The following is a 17,178-nucleotide window of genomic DNA, read 5'->3' as shown; positions in this document are numbered from 1 at the left end:
ATGACAACATTACCTCTTCCAGCCTCTCACGTGTATCCATCATGGTTGTGGAAAACAGAAATTGACATACACCTACAACCTACAAATACACAGAAACGGAGCTCTGACAGTGAGGGGGATGGGTAACGATACTCAATACTCAACACCTCCCACTCTCTCCTCAGCTGGCCCCCTCCTCTCACTGAAACCCATGAACCTTCACATACTAAACAGATATACATTTCACACACACATGCTCCTTCTTTTCTGCTCGGGACAGGGCTGCGTTTAGCACAACACACATACAAAGACCTTAGTGTAAAGCACAGACGAGGTTTCCTTGCCTTCTCCCCTCCTCCCTCCCTGTGTTTTCTTTACTCACATATGAAAAGCTTTTGAGCTCATGTCAGTACAATAGAGGAACCGTACTAGCGCTGTGTATAATACAACAAAGACGATCTGCGTAAAAATGCAACATGATTTAGTTTCTACAATTTACATTTGGTCTTGTATATAAAGATCTCCATTATGACTCTTAGGCGTTCAGTCAGTATTCACACATCTGCTGTCATTTGATAACTTTCCCTGGTTTTACAGACTCTGCTCTTCTGCACTTGGTGTAAACCGTAAAGGAAATCAGTATCATCAAAGCTTGACTTGCTGAAATCCCTGAAAGAAAAGATAACATCAGCATCAGGTGACACTGACTAGCATGAAAATAACAAGACAGACAAGTATTGGCATGAATTTTTTCAGGTGTTTATGGTGATTGTAATTCTCTTCTAAATGACTTTTTGTCCAGAAAATAATCCCTGACTCATGCTTTTGATCAATGATCAGTTCTGGGTCAAGCTTTGCAAGTGAAGAGAAAAAATATTTCAGTTTTCTTTTCCCCTGAAAATACACCATACAACACCATAAAATAAAAATAATTTAATGAATTCAGCACAATATGCTAGGGCTAAAAGAAGACATGTTAGTCAGAAAACAAAAGAAGCCACTGTGTAATTCAAACCGTACTTTCAGGCTGTTAACATAAATAGACCCACATCAACAAGTTTGTTCATTTGTGTATATGTTCAACTAACGATGACACCAATGTTGTCAGTGTAAGTAAACCACTGCGTGTGTGTGTGTGTGTGTGTGTGTGTGTGTGTGTGTGTGTGTGTGTGTGTGTGTGTGTGTGCACGAGAGAGAGAGAGAGAGAGAGAGAGAGAGAGAGAGAGAGAAAGAGAGAGAGAGAGAGAGAGAGAGAGGTTTCCCCTCGAAAACTTAGGTGAAGACCCGCAGCAGCAGCACCCACTTTTACTTTCACTTAGCTACACCTATTTCCAGTTTCCCCTGAATTCCGGTTTGAACTGGATCAAACAGACTGAGCAAAACTCGCCTGTGACTTCCAGACTGTCCTGGCCTTCTAGGTTTCCATGAATCCCCTCACTGATACTTGACAACATGTTCCTTCATACGCACGCTCTACTTCGAGTGTTTGTTTTCTGCTCAGCGTGGCCTGTTGGGCCTGTTGATGTGTTACAAGACTCTGACAAAGAGGAGGATTTTATTGAGACTTGTTGAACTTCAGGGCAAACTATACAGTGCACATGACACACTGAAAGCCAGTGCAAAGCACACGTTTTTAAATTTCACAACAATAGAGCCAGTAGATATCTTTTGAAGCTAAACTTCCTAAAGAAAAAAGCTTTGTATCGTGATCTGGGTTTCACAGTAAATATTTTTAACATTAGAGCCATTGTAAAGACTGACTAAATACTGATTTAAATGCTACAAATAAGAATTTTGACTCCGTCTTTTGTCGTTTGTAACCAAAACTGTTATTTAAAACCTCTGATTGTTCAAGATGTTGAAACAATGCTGAGGACTCAACCTAACTGCCCTCAGGAGTGGCTACAACCCTGTTTACCAGCTGAAAATAGTCACAGCGTTGACCAATTTCACAACCATTTTCGAACAGATGTGTTTTCTGAAAATATCTTGATCTCTCGGGGCTACTCAGCTCTTATCTTTTTGTGACCTCCCACAAGACATGTTTGCACTCCCTACATCGGCACAAGCATGTTGATGTGTGTTTGCTCTTGTACATCTATCTTTCTGAGGACCATACTGAACTATAGACCCTTGGATTGAGGGCATTTTTCCAGTGTGAAGACATTCTGGCCTCATTTTGATCAGATCTTAAAAGAGCCATAGGAGGATTAAGTTTTTGATTTGGGATTAGAGTCAGAATTATGTTTAGGTTGAGTTTAGGGGAAGGGCTACGTTTTGGACTTGTAGTTATGATGATTAAGGCCTATTATGCAAACAAGGGTCCTCAGTAGAGGCTGGTAGACACACCTAAAGTATTGATACTAACAAATGTAGATTTCAGGATTGATGCAAGCAACACTCCTCTCTTAAAATTTGGAACATTCATTTTGAAAAACTGCTGTAGAAAATACTCATTGTGTCTGAATCTTGTGTTTTCCTTTATATAAATGAAAATATTTTCAAGATAAATTGAAAATGCACAAATTGATACGTGAAATTTTACCAGATAATTAAATGTTTGACCCCTGCTTAATGTGTGTGTCTGATGTTTCTGGGTAGGTAAACAAAAAACAATCACAGAACATCGAGTACTCTACAAAAAACAATACAGCATGTAAAAATCCATTAGTGTGAGATAGTAAACTGAATCAGGAAATGCGATAAATAAAAGGCAGTAACTGATGTTGATACTTTTGTGCTGATTTCAACCAAAGCGCCAGACTGGTTTTGAAAACTACAAAGTCTCTAATGTTTGTGAGGATGGAATTTCAGTTTGTCACAGCTTTAAAATGAGAAAGGAGAGCAAAACCTGTCTTTTTAAGCTGCAGTACCCAAACACCTCTAGGCTCATACAGCAAAACCAAGGTTTGATATATTATTATTATTATTATATGTATCTACAAAACTACGACTGCTGCTATCTGTGATTCTGACTCTGGAATTAGTTGGTGTGACTTTGGAACCAAATTTCGTGGTACCACTTGTTACCTCCTGCAAAACATGTTTACACTCTCTTGTGTCTACTTGTGTGTGTGTGTGTGTGTGTGTGTGTGTGTGTGTGTGTGTGTGTGTGTGAGAGAGAGAGAGAGAGAGAGAGAGAGAGAGATAGAAAGAGAGTGAGTGAGGGTGGGCAGCCTACTGTCACCCAGAGCTCTCCATAACAAACAACCTCTATATTTTTCAAGTTGTAAATCTGCTCTGGTGTTGTTCCCCTGACAGAACTAATCATATGGGTGGCAGGAGGGGCGAGGCTGCTTTATCAACAGAATAGTGCTCTTTCTCTCTCACAAAAGGGGGGCATTTCCTGTTAATCATATGTTTCTCTCTTTTTAAAAAAAATTACTTCAGTCATGTCAGCACCATTATTCATTCATCCTTTCATTTCGCTGGATTACTCAATAAAAAAAGATTCGTGTCCTTGTAGGAGGATGACGAATAGATGTGTAATAACGCAATCCTAACTCAGCGCATGCGCAGCCCCCCCGCCTGCCTGGACTGAGACTGTACACAGCGCTCGGGGGCTCCGCGCGCAGCCAATGGCGACACGTTGTAGAACCCGTGACATCATCCGCCACTCCTCTTACTAAAGAAGGAAACAAACATCCATCCAGAAGGACCGAGAGACGGCGAGAGAGAGGAAGGAAGGCTCGAGGCCGAAGGAAGGGAGCATTAAACCCGTCTAAACCTGTCTGACACGGAGGACGACGACACCCAGGCGCAGGTAGACCGAAAGCAGGACCCCCGGCAGCACCTCGAGCCGCGACATTTTCCTTCAGCCCGCACCAACGGCCACTTTTACCTCCGTCGTCGTCTCGCGAGAAACTTCATCGATTTTTAGCAGGTGATAATCTCGGATTATTGCTTCTTTTTTCTTGTTAACAACGCGGATGAATTTTGAAGTGAGCTCAGCTTGTCGAGGTAAACAACGAAAAGGTGTAAGTGAGGTGATGGTCGGTCATGGCGACCTTTGTCGGTGGACTGAAAGGTCAGGTGGTGTGTGCGTGATGGGTTTGTGTGGTAAACAAGCTGTTTTTCCTTCTCCTTTCGCTGGTTGAAGTTGTCACCAACATGTCCTCCTCCTGACTGGAAATATCACAAGTGCTCGAACGTGACTCTCGCCTGATTCAGGGAAAAAACAAGGGAGGGAGCTAGCTAGTGCTGCTGCTGTTTTTCTGTTTGTCCCGAGCTGGGGGATGGGGAAGTAAAGCCAGCTAATTCGTGTCTAGAAATGGAAAATTCATAAGCCGAATAGGCAAGTAGAGCGAGAGAGTTACTCCTGAATTACTACAGAGCTTTTGCTTAAATATTAAATGAAGTGCCAGCACTGCTTTGCCTGGTAGTTTCTGCTTCGGATAAGCCGAGGTTTGGTCGATGTGGAGAACTATGTGGCACCACCAAGTCGTTTCTAAGTACTTAAGTGTGATTATATAATCGTGGTTGTTCACATTGCTTCGTTGAAAACACGTAGAAAATGGTTATTAGTACAAATGCAGCGATGAAGGCGAGCTACAAACGATGTCTAATCAGGAAGCAGGGAGATTGCAGACAAAGGAAGAAAGAAGAAACAAAGGGAGCAGAGACCACACTGTCTAGACTGTGGGTTATTTCAGAAAACATCACTGCTGTTGCCTTCCTGTCTGCTCCTGGTGCTTATTTCAACACGGTGTCCGCTTTTAAAGGAAATAATTCACTGCTTGTAACAAAACAACAGTGTTTTTTTTTCTCTCTGTTCTGCCCTTCAGTGTGACTCAGGAGTTTTCAGCCAAGCAGGGCCTGAAATATGAGCTAAGCTTGCGGCTGATACAGAAGCACAGTCTTCCCCTTTTGTTTGCCAGAGATTATCTCACATATGTCTATCTATAGAGGCTCAGCTGGCCATAGCATGGAGATCAAGGGGCACTGTTTCATATAAGGTCACATTTTATTGCTGTGAGGGGTAGGATGTTCGTGAAAACAAGTTGTGGTGAATGATCGTGACTGATAAGCTTGCCTATGCTGGAAACCCCCTGACTTGCCCTGTCAGATGTAGCTTACGATGCATAACACGCTTTATAGATGTCATATTTAGGACATTTCAGCTTTGTAGCAATGCCAGGAATAAGATTCAGGCATTTTCTTTTGTTAGTTATTGATTAGTCAAAGAGGTTAGATAATGATGACCTCCAGCTGGTGATATAAACAATTTATCTTTCATAAGAAGCAAGCTTTCTTTTTGTCCTCTTTAAGACCTCCTTTGATTGTAAACATTTAAAATGTGCCAAATGTGCAGTGTAATTATTGCATGTTGCAGTCTGGCCAGGTTAAATGTTTGTAACCTGAGTGTTTTTTACCTTATCTGTGTTAGTAATAGAGCTTGGTAAATATTAGTGAAGCATGCCTGCTGTTTGTATGGCAGCAGGGCCCAAATGTGACAGCTGAACCACACTGTCCATTGTTCCTTTGTGTCACAAAGTTAACAGTCATGGTTGATGTGTTGGCCTCGAGCCTTGCCATGTTCTTTATTCATGTTGCTTTTGTTGTCAGGTGTGATTTAGATCAATGTCCTCCCTGTGAGGACCTCTGTCTAATGCTCAATGCGTACCTCAAATTCTGCAATCCGTGCTGCCTACATGTTAAAATGGTCATGTTGGATTTAAAGAGGATGATACTGATGATCACATGTTAAGAAAAATTCCTTTTGTGCTACACAGTAGTTGCCAGCGGTTTGCTCGGTGTACTTGTCTGGTATTTTTCAGCAGTCAGCAGCTGAACACGTGACACAAACGGGGAGAGAAGGTCTTTGTGGGCTTTTCCAAGGAAACCCTTTGTTGACACAGCGGTGATAGCATGCAGGGGTAGAGAAATGGAGGAAGGAGGGGTGGGAGGTTAGCTCGAGATTTAATGGCACTTGGTTCGTACACCTCAAGCGAACTGACAGGACGTTCTGAAACAACTGCCAGCCTCTCCTAGAACATTAAGCTCGTCTCTCCTGTTTGTGTCCGTGACCAGAATACAGACGAGCTTCACGCCAACGCTAGCAAGCAGCTGCCATGTTGCAGCAGAGAAGGGCCAAAGGTTGTTTACGGGGGAAATATGATGCTGTTACCGTCTACAACGGTAGTCCTGGTGTGGGGGTGTCGGAGGTGATCAGATGATTTGTAAAACGGCCAGGGCAGGACTGACAGGCGGGACGCTTCTTACCTGACTAATCTAGGCCTTCCTGTGTGCCTGTTTGTTCATTCATCGACGTGTTTTTGATCTGCTGCCTCAAAGTCAGTGTCTCAAATTACACAACTTCCTGCTGTATTGTATCACAGCAGAGGCAGCCGACAACGTCATAGGCAGTGTGTTTTGCCAAGTTACGCACATACACACTTGTTTTCTGGGCGTTTGTGTGATGAGAAATGACTCTGGAAGTTTTGAAATGCCTTGTGTGGCAAGATCGACAAGGTGGGAGAATACTTACTGAAAGTGCTGACCTACTTTGTTGATCTTTGTTTATTATCTTGTTTCTGTTAAGTATTGTTTTTCCTGATGAGTTATGTGTGTTCCATTGTGGCTAACATACTGTTAGTGAGTCAGAGCTTTGTTTTTTGTCTTGATGGAAGTGGTGCATTATCATATGAGAGAATATTAATTTTTTGTGAATAGTCACATTGTTCACATTCATTCACACAACACAACTGCATTTTAGTTATGATAAAATGATTAGGAGGAACAGCTGATGAGAAAAATGGAGTGTTTTTTCATACTGATATGAAACTAAAAGACGTGTTAAATGTTGGGAATGGCTAAATCAGCTGTTCTTTGAGATGCCACAAGGGGTGAAGGGATGAAAGAGATGGAGGGTGGGAAGGGGGTTCACAACAGCGCACAAAGCTGTGGGACAGAAAAGAGCCCAGCTTCTGCCAAAGGTACTGAACAGAGCACTGTGAGTGTTGTTTGTTCTCTGTACTTATTGTGGAGCAGCATTCATTACTGTATTCAGGCTAAAGGGCAAGTCAAAGCAGCCTGACGTGTTGTTCTCTGATTTTCATAATATGACTCTCATCTGTCGGCTTTGTTGTTGATACTGCGACCAGTTTCTCTGGAACCAGAGTGGCGGGAGAGCAGCCATCAACTTAAACGTATAGTGGAAAAAACATTTCGGTTCATTTCATGTATGTTTCGCATTGTTCATGCAGAAAAATGTTTTCTTTCTCTGCATGTCTGTCGGTCTAATAAGCATTCTCACTCTCTCTCTCTCATTCTGTTAGCAATGGCTCAAGAGACGAACCAGAGCCCGGTGCCCATGCTTTGTGCCACGGGCTGCGGTTTCTATGGCAACCCAAGAACCAATGGTATGTGCTCTGTATGCTATAAGGAACACCTGACACGGCAGCAGAGCAGCGACCGCATGAGCCCCCTCAGCCCAATGGGTAAGACGGCACACAAAAATTAGATTTCTGCCTGCTTCTTGTAGACGTTAATGCAATTCAGACTGATTACAGCAGCCCTGAGTTTTTGGTGTAAACAAATAAAGTGTACCTCAGCCTATAGAATTACAGCTAATATGATAATAAGGTAAGGAGTGACTCTGGGAATTTTAGGCATTATTTTTGAAATGGAGCCAGTTCTAGGCCAATTGGTATTTAGCCTGTATTTTCCCAGCCCCACCACCCCTCATTTTTTTCCACTCTGGGTAATGAAAGGCAGCTGCTTTCTTCATCACAGTGTTCAAGGTTGGGGGCTGTTCACTCCTTTTAGGCGTTTCTAAGATCTAACATCGAGGTTTCTCTCAGTTCGATATGTTAGAACTTGTTTCTCAAAGAAAAATACATTATAAAAGAGAGGGAACTTTGTCTTGAGTACTTTTGAGAAGCCCTGATTCTTCTACATTTTCAGGAGATTGTAAATTTTTCTTCTGGTGTAGATGGCATAAATTTGTAATTTTTTTAAATTAAGCATTGATATAGTGCAGTGATTGCAAAAATATTTTTTGAATGCATGTTTTTCTCAGAATTCACCTAAAATTGTTTATACATTTCAATTTTTTTAAATTGATCTCAGATGTTTTCTATTTGTCTAATTATATTATCTCTGTTCTTAACCAGGCTCAACTTCTAGTCCTACCTCAGAGGCCTCAGCCATCCAGAGACTAGAAGCCAGTCTAGCAAAGGTTGAAGCCTCCCCTGCCTCTTCACCAGACATGTCTAGGTCAGTATTGGCTGTGATTGACTGTTTTAGATAGCTGGTGAGCTTTCCTTAAATTGGAAAATGTGTGGAACCGTTGACTGACTGCTGTCCCCCAAATTCAATCTGCAGAACCGTTCAAGGATCCCTTCCTGTGACTCAACAAATGACAGAGATGAGCATCTCGAGAGAGGATAAGCCTGAACCCCTAGAGCCTGGTAAAACATACAGAAATAGCTTTTTCGTAGCAGACAGCCTGGTAGACACTTCTCCACACACACAGCTGACGGCTCAAGCACTGACACTTTAAGACAAACATGGCTTTGTAGGAACAGTTTATTTTTGATGCTTAGCTGCATATCTTAAGCTCAACTGTTGGTTTTACTTACGCTCTCCAAGAAAGACAGTGCCTAAAAATAAACCTGTTTAAAAATACTTCTACACCAAAGGGCATTCTGAGATTTGACGCAGCCTGCCAGAGGCTTTCTCAGAGTAGTGCACTATTTTCTGCACAGAACAAGAGAAGCAATTTTGAGATAAGGAACCTACTAATTACTATCATTGAGGACAAAAATACACCATTTTGGAAACCGCTGTGTTGAACAAAGATCATCATTTGCTGCTCTTGTAGATTACAGGGATGATTAAAAGTCATTTTTTTCTCCTGTTTTCTTTCTTTGCATATAGTTGTAAACCAGCCTGCTGCTTCTAGCCCTACTCCTGTAGCTTCTTCCAGCAGTGAAGAAGGCAAAGGTGACACCCCCAAACCCAAGAAGAATAGGTGCTTCATGTGCCGCAAAAGGGTGGGCCTTACAGGTGAGCAGGGGGGCATTAAGGGTCATCTGATGCAACACTTATGTTCTTTTAAGTCATTCAGATTGTCACAATTGTTTTGCTGATCACGGATGTTCAAGCTTTGACCGTTTGACTTTTGTGCTTCCAGGGTTTGACTGTCGCTGTGGCAACCTGTTCTGCGGCATCCACCGGTACTCTGACAAGCACAACTGTCCCTATGATTACAAGGCCGAGGCTGCCGCCAAGATCCGTAAAGAAAACCCCGTGGTGGTGGCTGACAAGATCCAGAGAATATAAATTTGACGGAACAGCAGCAGCAGCAGCAGCGGCAAAAATGAAACACCTTCAACAAAGACTGGAGTATGAGTGTGAACCTTTGAGATGAGCACTGGCATGAGTGGCTAAGTGAGGATCGAAAGGACTTGATTTACAAAATTACAACCTCAAGAAAATAATGGGGAAAAAAGAAGAAAAAAATGTTAAAGATCCTGTCTGAGGGCGATGCATGAATGATCACTTTTCTCCTTTTATTTTTATTTTTGATTAATTCGTTAGTTTGTTTGATCCTATTTTCTGTGGTGTGACTTTGCCACTGTTCAGTCCTTTCTTTTTCTAAGAGTATGTACCGTCTTGTTAAGAGCAGGCCAGGCTAAATGTCCAGGATATGCTGTGCTCCTCTCACCCATACCAGGCGCCATTTTGTGCCAAACAGTAGACCGCCATTTCTATTGGATCCTGTCAAGTGTCAGACACTGGCAGATCCCTCAAAGCATTCGGACTACACAGAAACAGTCCATACAACCTTCCACCTTTGAACTTGTTGTTCTGTGCTCCGTTGGTACTGGAGTCAGCCAGCGTCTCCCACCGTGCACAAGGGGATTTGTTACTTTGTCTTTCCTAGCTTTACCTACCTCACAGCTGCTGTGTTAAGCTACATTGTCTTACCTTTTCCTTTGTTTATCATCAGCTTTGACCCCAGCAGAACAGTGGATCATCATGATAGTCGGCCTCAGTGACCCTCCGATCAGCATGCCAGTGTTGACTTTGATCAGTCCGATTGCGATGAGGCAGTTTCCGTTGTACCTGGAGGTATCTCGCTAGACAGGGACAAACAAATTACTCCACGTTTCACTGAATCTAACCCCTTTCAATGGACATGACGAGTACAGGAGTTCCCCCAACTGGTTCGAGTTCAGATTGTAATCACAGACGCCTGGTGCAGGGCTTTGTGTACCATTGTGTGGCCTGAGAGGAAGGATGGCACCCTTTCCTGGCGGGCCTGCTGGGTGAATTTAGGCTACCATATTGTAGGGGCATGAATGAATGGGATAAATGCATGAGTTACTTTTCATCTGCATTAGTGTTTCAGAAATATCACTCAACTTAGGGTTTCAAACATTTTATTTTGCTGAGAGACAATTATCTGTTATGTTTTATTAGCTTTTTTTTTTTTCTTTTCCGTTGTACTGATGTTAGCGCATGTATTCAGTGCATTTGTGGAATTAGGGTATGTGAATCATGATGTTTTTTGTTTTTCTTTTCTTTTTATGCGCTAACAGAAGATTTATGTGAGCACAGCGTGTGTGTATGTTGGTGTGTGGGTGTGTTATTTCCCCCCCTCAACCCTTTTGACTGTGGAGCTACCCGGTTTATCAGCACATGTTTACAAAACTACAGTAGCATGCCAGAGCTAGATTTATGAAAAATAATAGATACCAAGATTAGATGTAACTTCTCATCTGTCTAACAGCTATCGGTCTGTGTGTCTGCTATAGAGCACCGTAGAGAAGTGTGTGCGTGCGTGTGTGTGTGTGTGTGTGTGTGTGTATATTTGTGTGCGTGCATGAGCACATACCTGTGCAACAGTGTGTTTTCATGGCTGCCTGACACATTGAAACTCATGTATGTTTGTGACTTGTGTTACTCCCCCGCCCTTTTTTCTCCCCCGTAAGGATGTGTTTTTCATTTAAGAGATAACTGTATGTATCCGTTTGAGTTTTTCCTTTCTGATTCTTAGTTATATGCAAATTTGTACAAAAAATGAAAAAACAACAAACTGTGTTGATATTTATGTATTACATATAATCTTGCTATCCAGCATTACGACAGAATAGTATCATGTAAATAAAACTGTACAGAGAGACATTACCAAGTCTTTTTGTGTGTTACTTTGCACAGTTCACTGTTTCAGAGTTTCATTGTGTTTGTTTTCAGTGTTAACATTGTTTTAAGGTTTCTTGTGTGGAAGAAATTGACAGAGAGGCTTAAAAAGGATTCAACTTTCATTTTTTTTTCTACCTGTAAATACAAGCTGGTTATGAGTGAACATGGTCAGACGAATTTCAGTCAGGACAGGAATAGCACAGATGGAAGAAGCTCTTGTAATACCTTACCTCGGCTAACCTGACCTCAGACTGCAGACCTCACTGAAGAGACACTTATTCAAACCTTGTCTGGGTCACACAGGAAGCATTAATCCCTGCACTCTGGAAGAAAGTGATTCCGTTCCACTCTATCTAGGCTAACGCCGTACATGCAGGACGCTCCTCAGACAATGTGTTGTCTTGCGCTCCTGTTGTGGAGCTGTGTGTGCCCGCAGATGCCGTCATGGCAACAACTGCTCGGACAGCTGAGGTGTGCTCATGTGGTGTTCCTGTGACAGAAAGCTACAAAGACTGCATTGTCCGGACGCAAGTGTGAAGTACAATGGACAGATTTCCATTGAGGCACACTGACTAAAAAAGATCCGTTGAGTGTGCAAACTCAGGGTGCTTCCTGAGCTGTCCAAATCAAAATGATACAGCAAATTAATCACCGACCACACCGTCCTCCTTACTGCTGACCACATGTCTGCACGTCCTTTGATCTGGAGGGGACAGAAGAGCACAGTGGCAGATGAGAAGAGGACTCCAAATATGACCTGGAACAACTGCAGGCCTCCTAAATCACTGTTTTAATCAGTGTGCCACATGTGCAAAAGATTTGAGCGCACAGACACTCCAGCGTCAGTAATCTCTCTCTGCCCCCCCATGAACGTTAACCTATAATTTGTTCCACTGATGTGTGCAGCTCATTTATCTGTGTCACCCTCTCCCTGTCTGCCTGTCATTGGGCGTGACCGAGGTTAAAAAGCTGGCTCAGTAGTTTAGTTTGCAAGACATCCGAGGTTCTGACGTGCGGAAAACGACAGATGTTTATGCCAGATGTGCAAAGGGCTTGGAAGTTAGATGAGGCCACAGAGAGTAAATACTAAACACAGACTTCTCTCACAAGAAGACAGTCACACCCACATTAACTGCAGCTTCCTATTCTTGTTTTGATGTGCTCCTGTCTCAGTGTCATGACTTTGTACATTTCATGCTCAGTCAGAAAGAGCTACAGTTGAAACAGTTCTTTCACTTTCACACACAGAATGCACACTTATGTGGAATACTTTTCACATCCATACATGGTGAATATTGACATCCACAGTGAGCAGCATGTCCGTGACTCAGGAGTGATAAGGGGTGTTCAGCTGAACACAGAGTTGATGGTTTGATGGTTACCAGCATATCTATGGTTACCAGCTCCTTCACTCCATGAAGGCCCTGAGTCAGACACTAAACTCTCAATGCTGCCATCTGGGTGTGAAACTGTGAAAGTGCAGCCATTTATATTTACAAAGCAACCATCCATCCATCCATTCTCTATACACAGCGTTATCCTCACTAGGGTCTGGGGGGTGCTGGAGCCTATCTCAGCTGACTCGGGCGAAGGCAGGGGACACCCTGGACAGGTCGCCAGTCTGTCACAGGGCTACAACCAACCATGTCCAAGTGAATCATGGAGCCTTTTGCACATCATACTACGATCATGTATGTACATATTCAGCACAGATGCATACATTAATGGGGAGGGAGGTGTCTATCACTTTCCCTTTTTTTACTGTGAATATATTTTACATCAGATAGTAGGTAGGTCAGATATGCCAGAGAGAACTGCAGAGTGTGAAAAAAAGTGTATTAAGACACAAAGAGAAGCTCCACAAACATGTAGATTCAAATGTATGTAAAATGTGTTTTACAGTATATTTGTTTCTATTTTTTTGAAGAAATTTTAATCAGAATTTGGAAGGTTGCTAACAAAATGTTATGTCATGTGATTTGTTGGGGTTTGTATTTGAAAAGGTGATGTGTTTTGTGTTACTTTTACTTAGTAAAGCATTGTTTTTTGCTTATTTACTTGGCATGGAAAGTAATTTATTACACTGTTTATTCTGCCAAGGAACATGACAGAGTTATGTTGTACACGGAGTGATCAGCTTATGTTTGTCTGGCCGTCTGTTTTTTTGTCTGTGCGAAATGTTACTCAAAAACAGACTAACGGATTAGGATGAAATTTTCAGGGAGGGTCAGAAATGACACTAGAACTAAGTGATTAGATTTTGACAGTGATGCGGCTTATAGTTTGGATACATGGATTTGTTTAAGATTTCTGTATCATTGCGAGATAGCAGCATGGTGTCAGTGTAACCATGACAACAAGCAAACACTACGTCAGCTGCCTGCTGACGATCACATGATTGCGATTGTACTACAAATGGACTGTTGTGAACTTACTGGGACTTATCTGTTGGAAATGATACAAGGACCAACCATAGACTGTATATAAAGATGGACGTAGCATCTGGCTCCAAAAATGAAGCCCACCCGGAAGTGTCAAACACTTGCAATATCACGTCGTCCGCTAGGGTTGGCTCCAAAAAGCTTTTGCTCCATAGACCCCAATTCATCACCCGAAAAAATAAAATTTGATAGACTGATTTTCTACAGCTCAGGATTTTTTCCCGTTAGTTTTCATGGTCAAAATAAGAGATCAGGTGGTCGATCTTAAAATAAATCAATACTGAATTTTAAATAAATCGTTAAAGTTGGCAGAGCCAGGGGGCGTGGCTATACTTGATAGACAGTCTTGTCTGGAATGATTGACTGATCCTTTAGGGCGAGGCTTTCAGCAGTCTGGCTTCAGTCTGGCCCGCCCATAGACTGGTCCTGCCCCAAGTTGCTGTCCGGTCCAGCCTGTTTGATGACGCTTTTTATGTCACTGCCTCCAAAAAATCCAAAATGGCGACCAGGAAATAGCAAAATCCGGGCTTCATTTTCTCAGCGTTGAAACCAACGGGTGACGTCACGGTTAGTTCACGCCTGGGACCAACTGATTAAATTGTGGAGGTGTTTCCGAGTCCCATCAATTCCTGCTTCCCACTACATATTTAGGTCACGCAATTCCATACATAACGTACACATGCATAACACACGCCTGTGCTCAGCGCAAGGTCATTTTGTTTGTGGGTACATCTATATCAAATGGCCACATTCTATGGTGCCGTGATTTCTGATCATCAATAACTAATAAACAAATGCTGCATTTCTGACAATGCCATATGGGGGAATGAACCGCCTTGACGGAGTACTGTGCTCTCTCAGTGCTTTTCTTGTTTTACTTTTGCCTTACTCCACAACATTGCCTGAGATGCATGTCACATAATTCCTAGATAGCACTATAACATTAAACCTTGCCTATGCCCACATATTAGTACAAATCCCTAGCTTAATAATCAGGACATACACAAGATTCTTCTTTTTATGTTCTTGAATGAAGTATTTCTTCAGAACCAACAGCAAAGTCGGTGAAAAGCAGCCCAAAGAATCACAGAAGCGAAGTCACACTGATGATAGGCTAGCCTGCTTCAAAATAAAAGTCAAAGTGATTTGTGACTGCAATGTTATTACTGAATTGAGAAACTGTAAGGCAATGTGTTACAGGTGTGTGTAATGTGATCACAATGTATGCAATGTGTTTCCTCCAACACTGGTTATGTGGGATGATAGTACACTCAGAAGAACCTGTGAGTCAAACCTAAAAAACTGGAAGAACTGAGTATAAAATCATATTTTGTTTTGAGGGGATATGTCATCACAAAGACTGTGGTTGGGATAATCAAACAAACATTCACAGTACAGCTAAATTTAGCTCAATCATTTCCTATCTCAGTCAATCAATCAATCAATCAATCAATCAATCAATCAAGTGCCATGTGACTCAGCGCAGGTGATCATTTCTCTCCATCTAATCTGATCTTTTGCTCTCTGAATTGTGGCTGTTGCTCGTTCCATGTGAGGCCATGATGTCAGTCCATCTATCATTTTCATTCTCTGTCTGCCTTGGCCTCTCTTCATATCAATTTTTCCAGTAGTGACAATATATTCCAGGGTGTCTTTCCAGGATGTGTCAAAAAAAAAATGTTGCTTGCCATTGCCTAATTTTGTTCGGTAGTGTATAATTTGTGTTCAGTTATTAAAAAACATCTTCATTACTTATTCTGTCCATATATGAATCAACTAGAAAGCTGGATTTAGCCAGAAGCATTATATCATCACCAATGGATTAATCATTTACATGTCTTGTACATGCTTTTCCCAACATTGAACTCAAACTCAAACTTTATTTATTTGTGTAGCACTATTCATGCAAGAACATCACAAAGTGCTCCACAAGCAATTAAAAACAAAGAAGACAATAAATAAATACAATTAAAAATAGAAATAAAAATAAAAAATCCTAACTCTCCCACCCTCCCTACATATAGACAGTCATTCACATGCACACACTCACGCAAGCACACACACACACATGCACAGACTCACACACCCACACACGTCCACACCCAAAAAGTATCAACATGACATCATCATGACATTGTCGGGGCTTGTTGACACCCTGGGGTCTCCAAGTGGGTCAAAGTTCCAGGCAAGCCTGCGAAAATCTTCACTCTCCAGAGTGAAGTTACCCTGAAGATGTCAAACTTTATTCCTGAGACCATGTTGTGTTTTGTGCTGGTTTGCATCCTTTGCTGTGCCAAACAAAGAAATCCATAATTGTGACTGGTGCCTCACTGTCCCTGAATAATTCCACCGACTCAAGAAAACATGTGAAGCTTCTGCTGATTTTTGGTATGTAGAGTGCGGTGCCCAAACATGCAGCTCACTGTAAGTATCCAGCATGTCACCTGGCGATGTGAAGTAAAAGGATCTATGTGTTTTTATCCTTCTGTTTTGCACCTTGAAGCTATCTATGATTATCTGTCTTTCTCTCTTTCAGTGAACTTAAAGCTGCTTCCTCAGAAAAGACAAATGCAGAAACCAAGACTTGGCTCTGCAGGCACAAGACGCCCAATTTGGCCAAAATCATTAAGAGAGAAAAAAACTGTGAAAGACACTTTAAAGAGGTGTTTAGTTGGATTTAAACAAGAAATTCAGTTTACATGTAATGAGGAACATTACCAAGTCTGTACAAAATTGTGGTTAAGCAGAAAATATATTAAGAAATGCTTGAAGTTTAAAAGCGGGAACTTTTTACCATGCAAGGATGATATAGAAATGCTGTGCTTTTCAAATATTTTTCAAATACTGAGCTTTCTTTCTTTCATGCAATCATATTTGTTCTTTGTTTAGACAAGTCAGTTTTTAAGGCCAAGCCATTGTTTTTGGCATATGTATTTTTTAAAATACATTTTTCTGCTATATTTTTAATTTTAAGTTATAAAAGGACTCTCTGCATTTTACTTTGTATTCTATATTTACATTGCTATACACTATATAAAATACCTAATCTATGAAATCATCAGGGCTTCGGCAAGTGCCATAATAATAATAACAATAACAACAATAATAACAAATACCAAGTAATATAAATAAAATACAAAATGCCATAGCACGTTAAGGGAAAAAACAAATAGGGATTAAGATAAGAGCAAAAAAAATCGTTAACAGAATAAAATAGAACAAAAGTGTAAAAACAAAGGTAAGATGACAAACAGTAAAAGAGAATAACATGATAAGAATTACGTCATATTGCAAATCTAAAAAATAAATGTTAGTTTTAAGAAGTGACTGAAAAAAATACTCTGCGAGTCTTATCTCCTCAGGTGAATCAGAACAGATTTGAGGTATTTTGATGGCAAGATCACTTAGACTTAAACCTCAATTGTGGAACAATCAGAAAGATCTAAAGCTGCAAACTGACTCATTTTTCTTTCATATAGCTTGGACCCAGACCCTGATGAATCTTAAATATGAGCAGTAAAATCTTAAAATAAATTATATTATGAGCACATAGCCTGTGGAAGGAATTCCCATTCCAACTAAAACTGATAAAATACCCAAAATAAAA

General features: G+C 41.3%; 1 protein-coding gene across 1 annotated transcript; it reads left to right on the top strand.

Moving 5' to 3' along the window:
- The first annotated feature begins 3,604 nt into the window (after positions 1 to 3,604).
- On the top strand, positions 3,605 to 11,115 carry zfand5a (zinc finger, AN1-type domain 5a). The gene is made up of 6 exons (XM_022202665.2): positions 3,605 to 3,862; positions 7,257 to 7,418; positions 8,094 to 8,196; positions 8,305 to 8,390; positions 8,860 to 8,988; positions 9,116 to 11,115. The coding sequence occupies exons 2-6, from the start codon at positions 7,259 to 7,261 to the stop codon at positions 9,262 to 9,264; spliced, it is 627 nt and encodes a 208-aa protein (XP_022058357.1). The 5' UTR covers positions 3,605 to 3,862; positions 7,257 to 7,258; the 3' UTR covers positions 9,265 to 11,115.
- The last annotated feature ends 6,063 nt before the right edge of the window (positions 11,116 to 17,178 follow it).

The sequence above is a fragment of the Acanthochromis polyacanthus genome, chromosome 7, assembly GCF_021347895.1.
Source record: "Acanthochromis polyacanthus isolate Apoly-LR-REF ecotype Palm Island chromosome 7, KAUST_Apoly_ChrSc, whole genome shotgun sequence".
Taxonomy (NCBI): Eukaryota; Metazoa; Chordata; class Actinopteri; family Pomacentridae; genus Acanthochromis; species Acanthochromis polyacanthus.
Note: the sequence above shows the minus strand (reverse complement) of the source record. Positions and strands in the feature narration are given on the sequence as shown.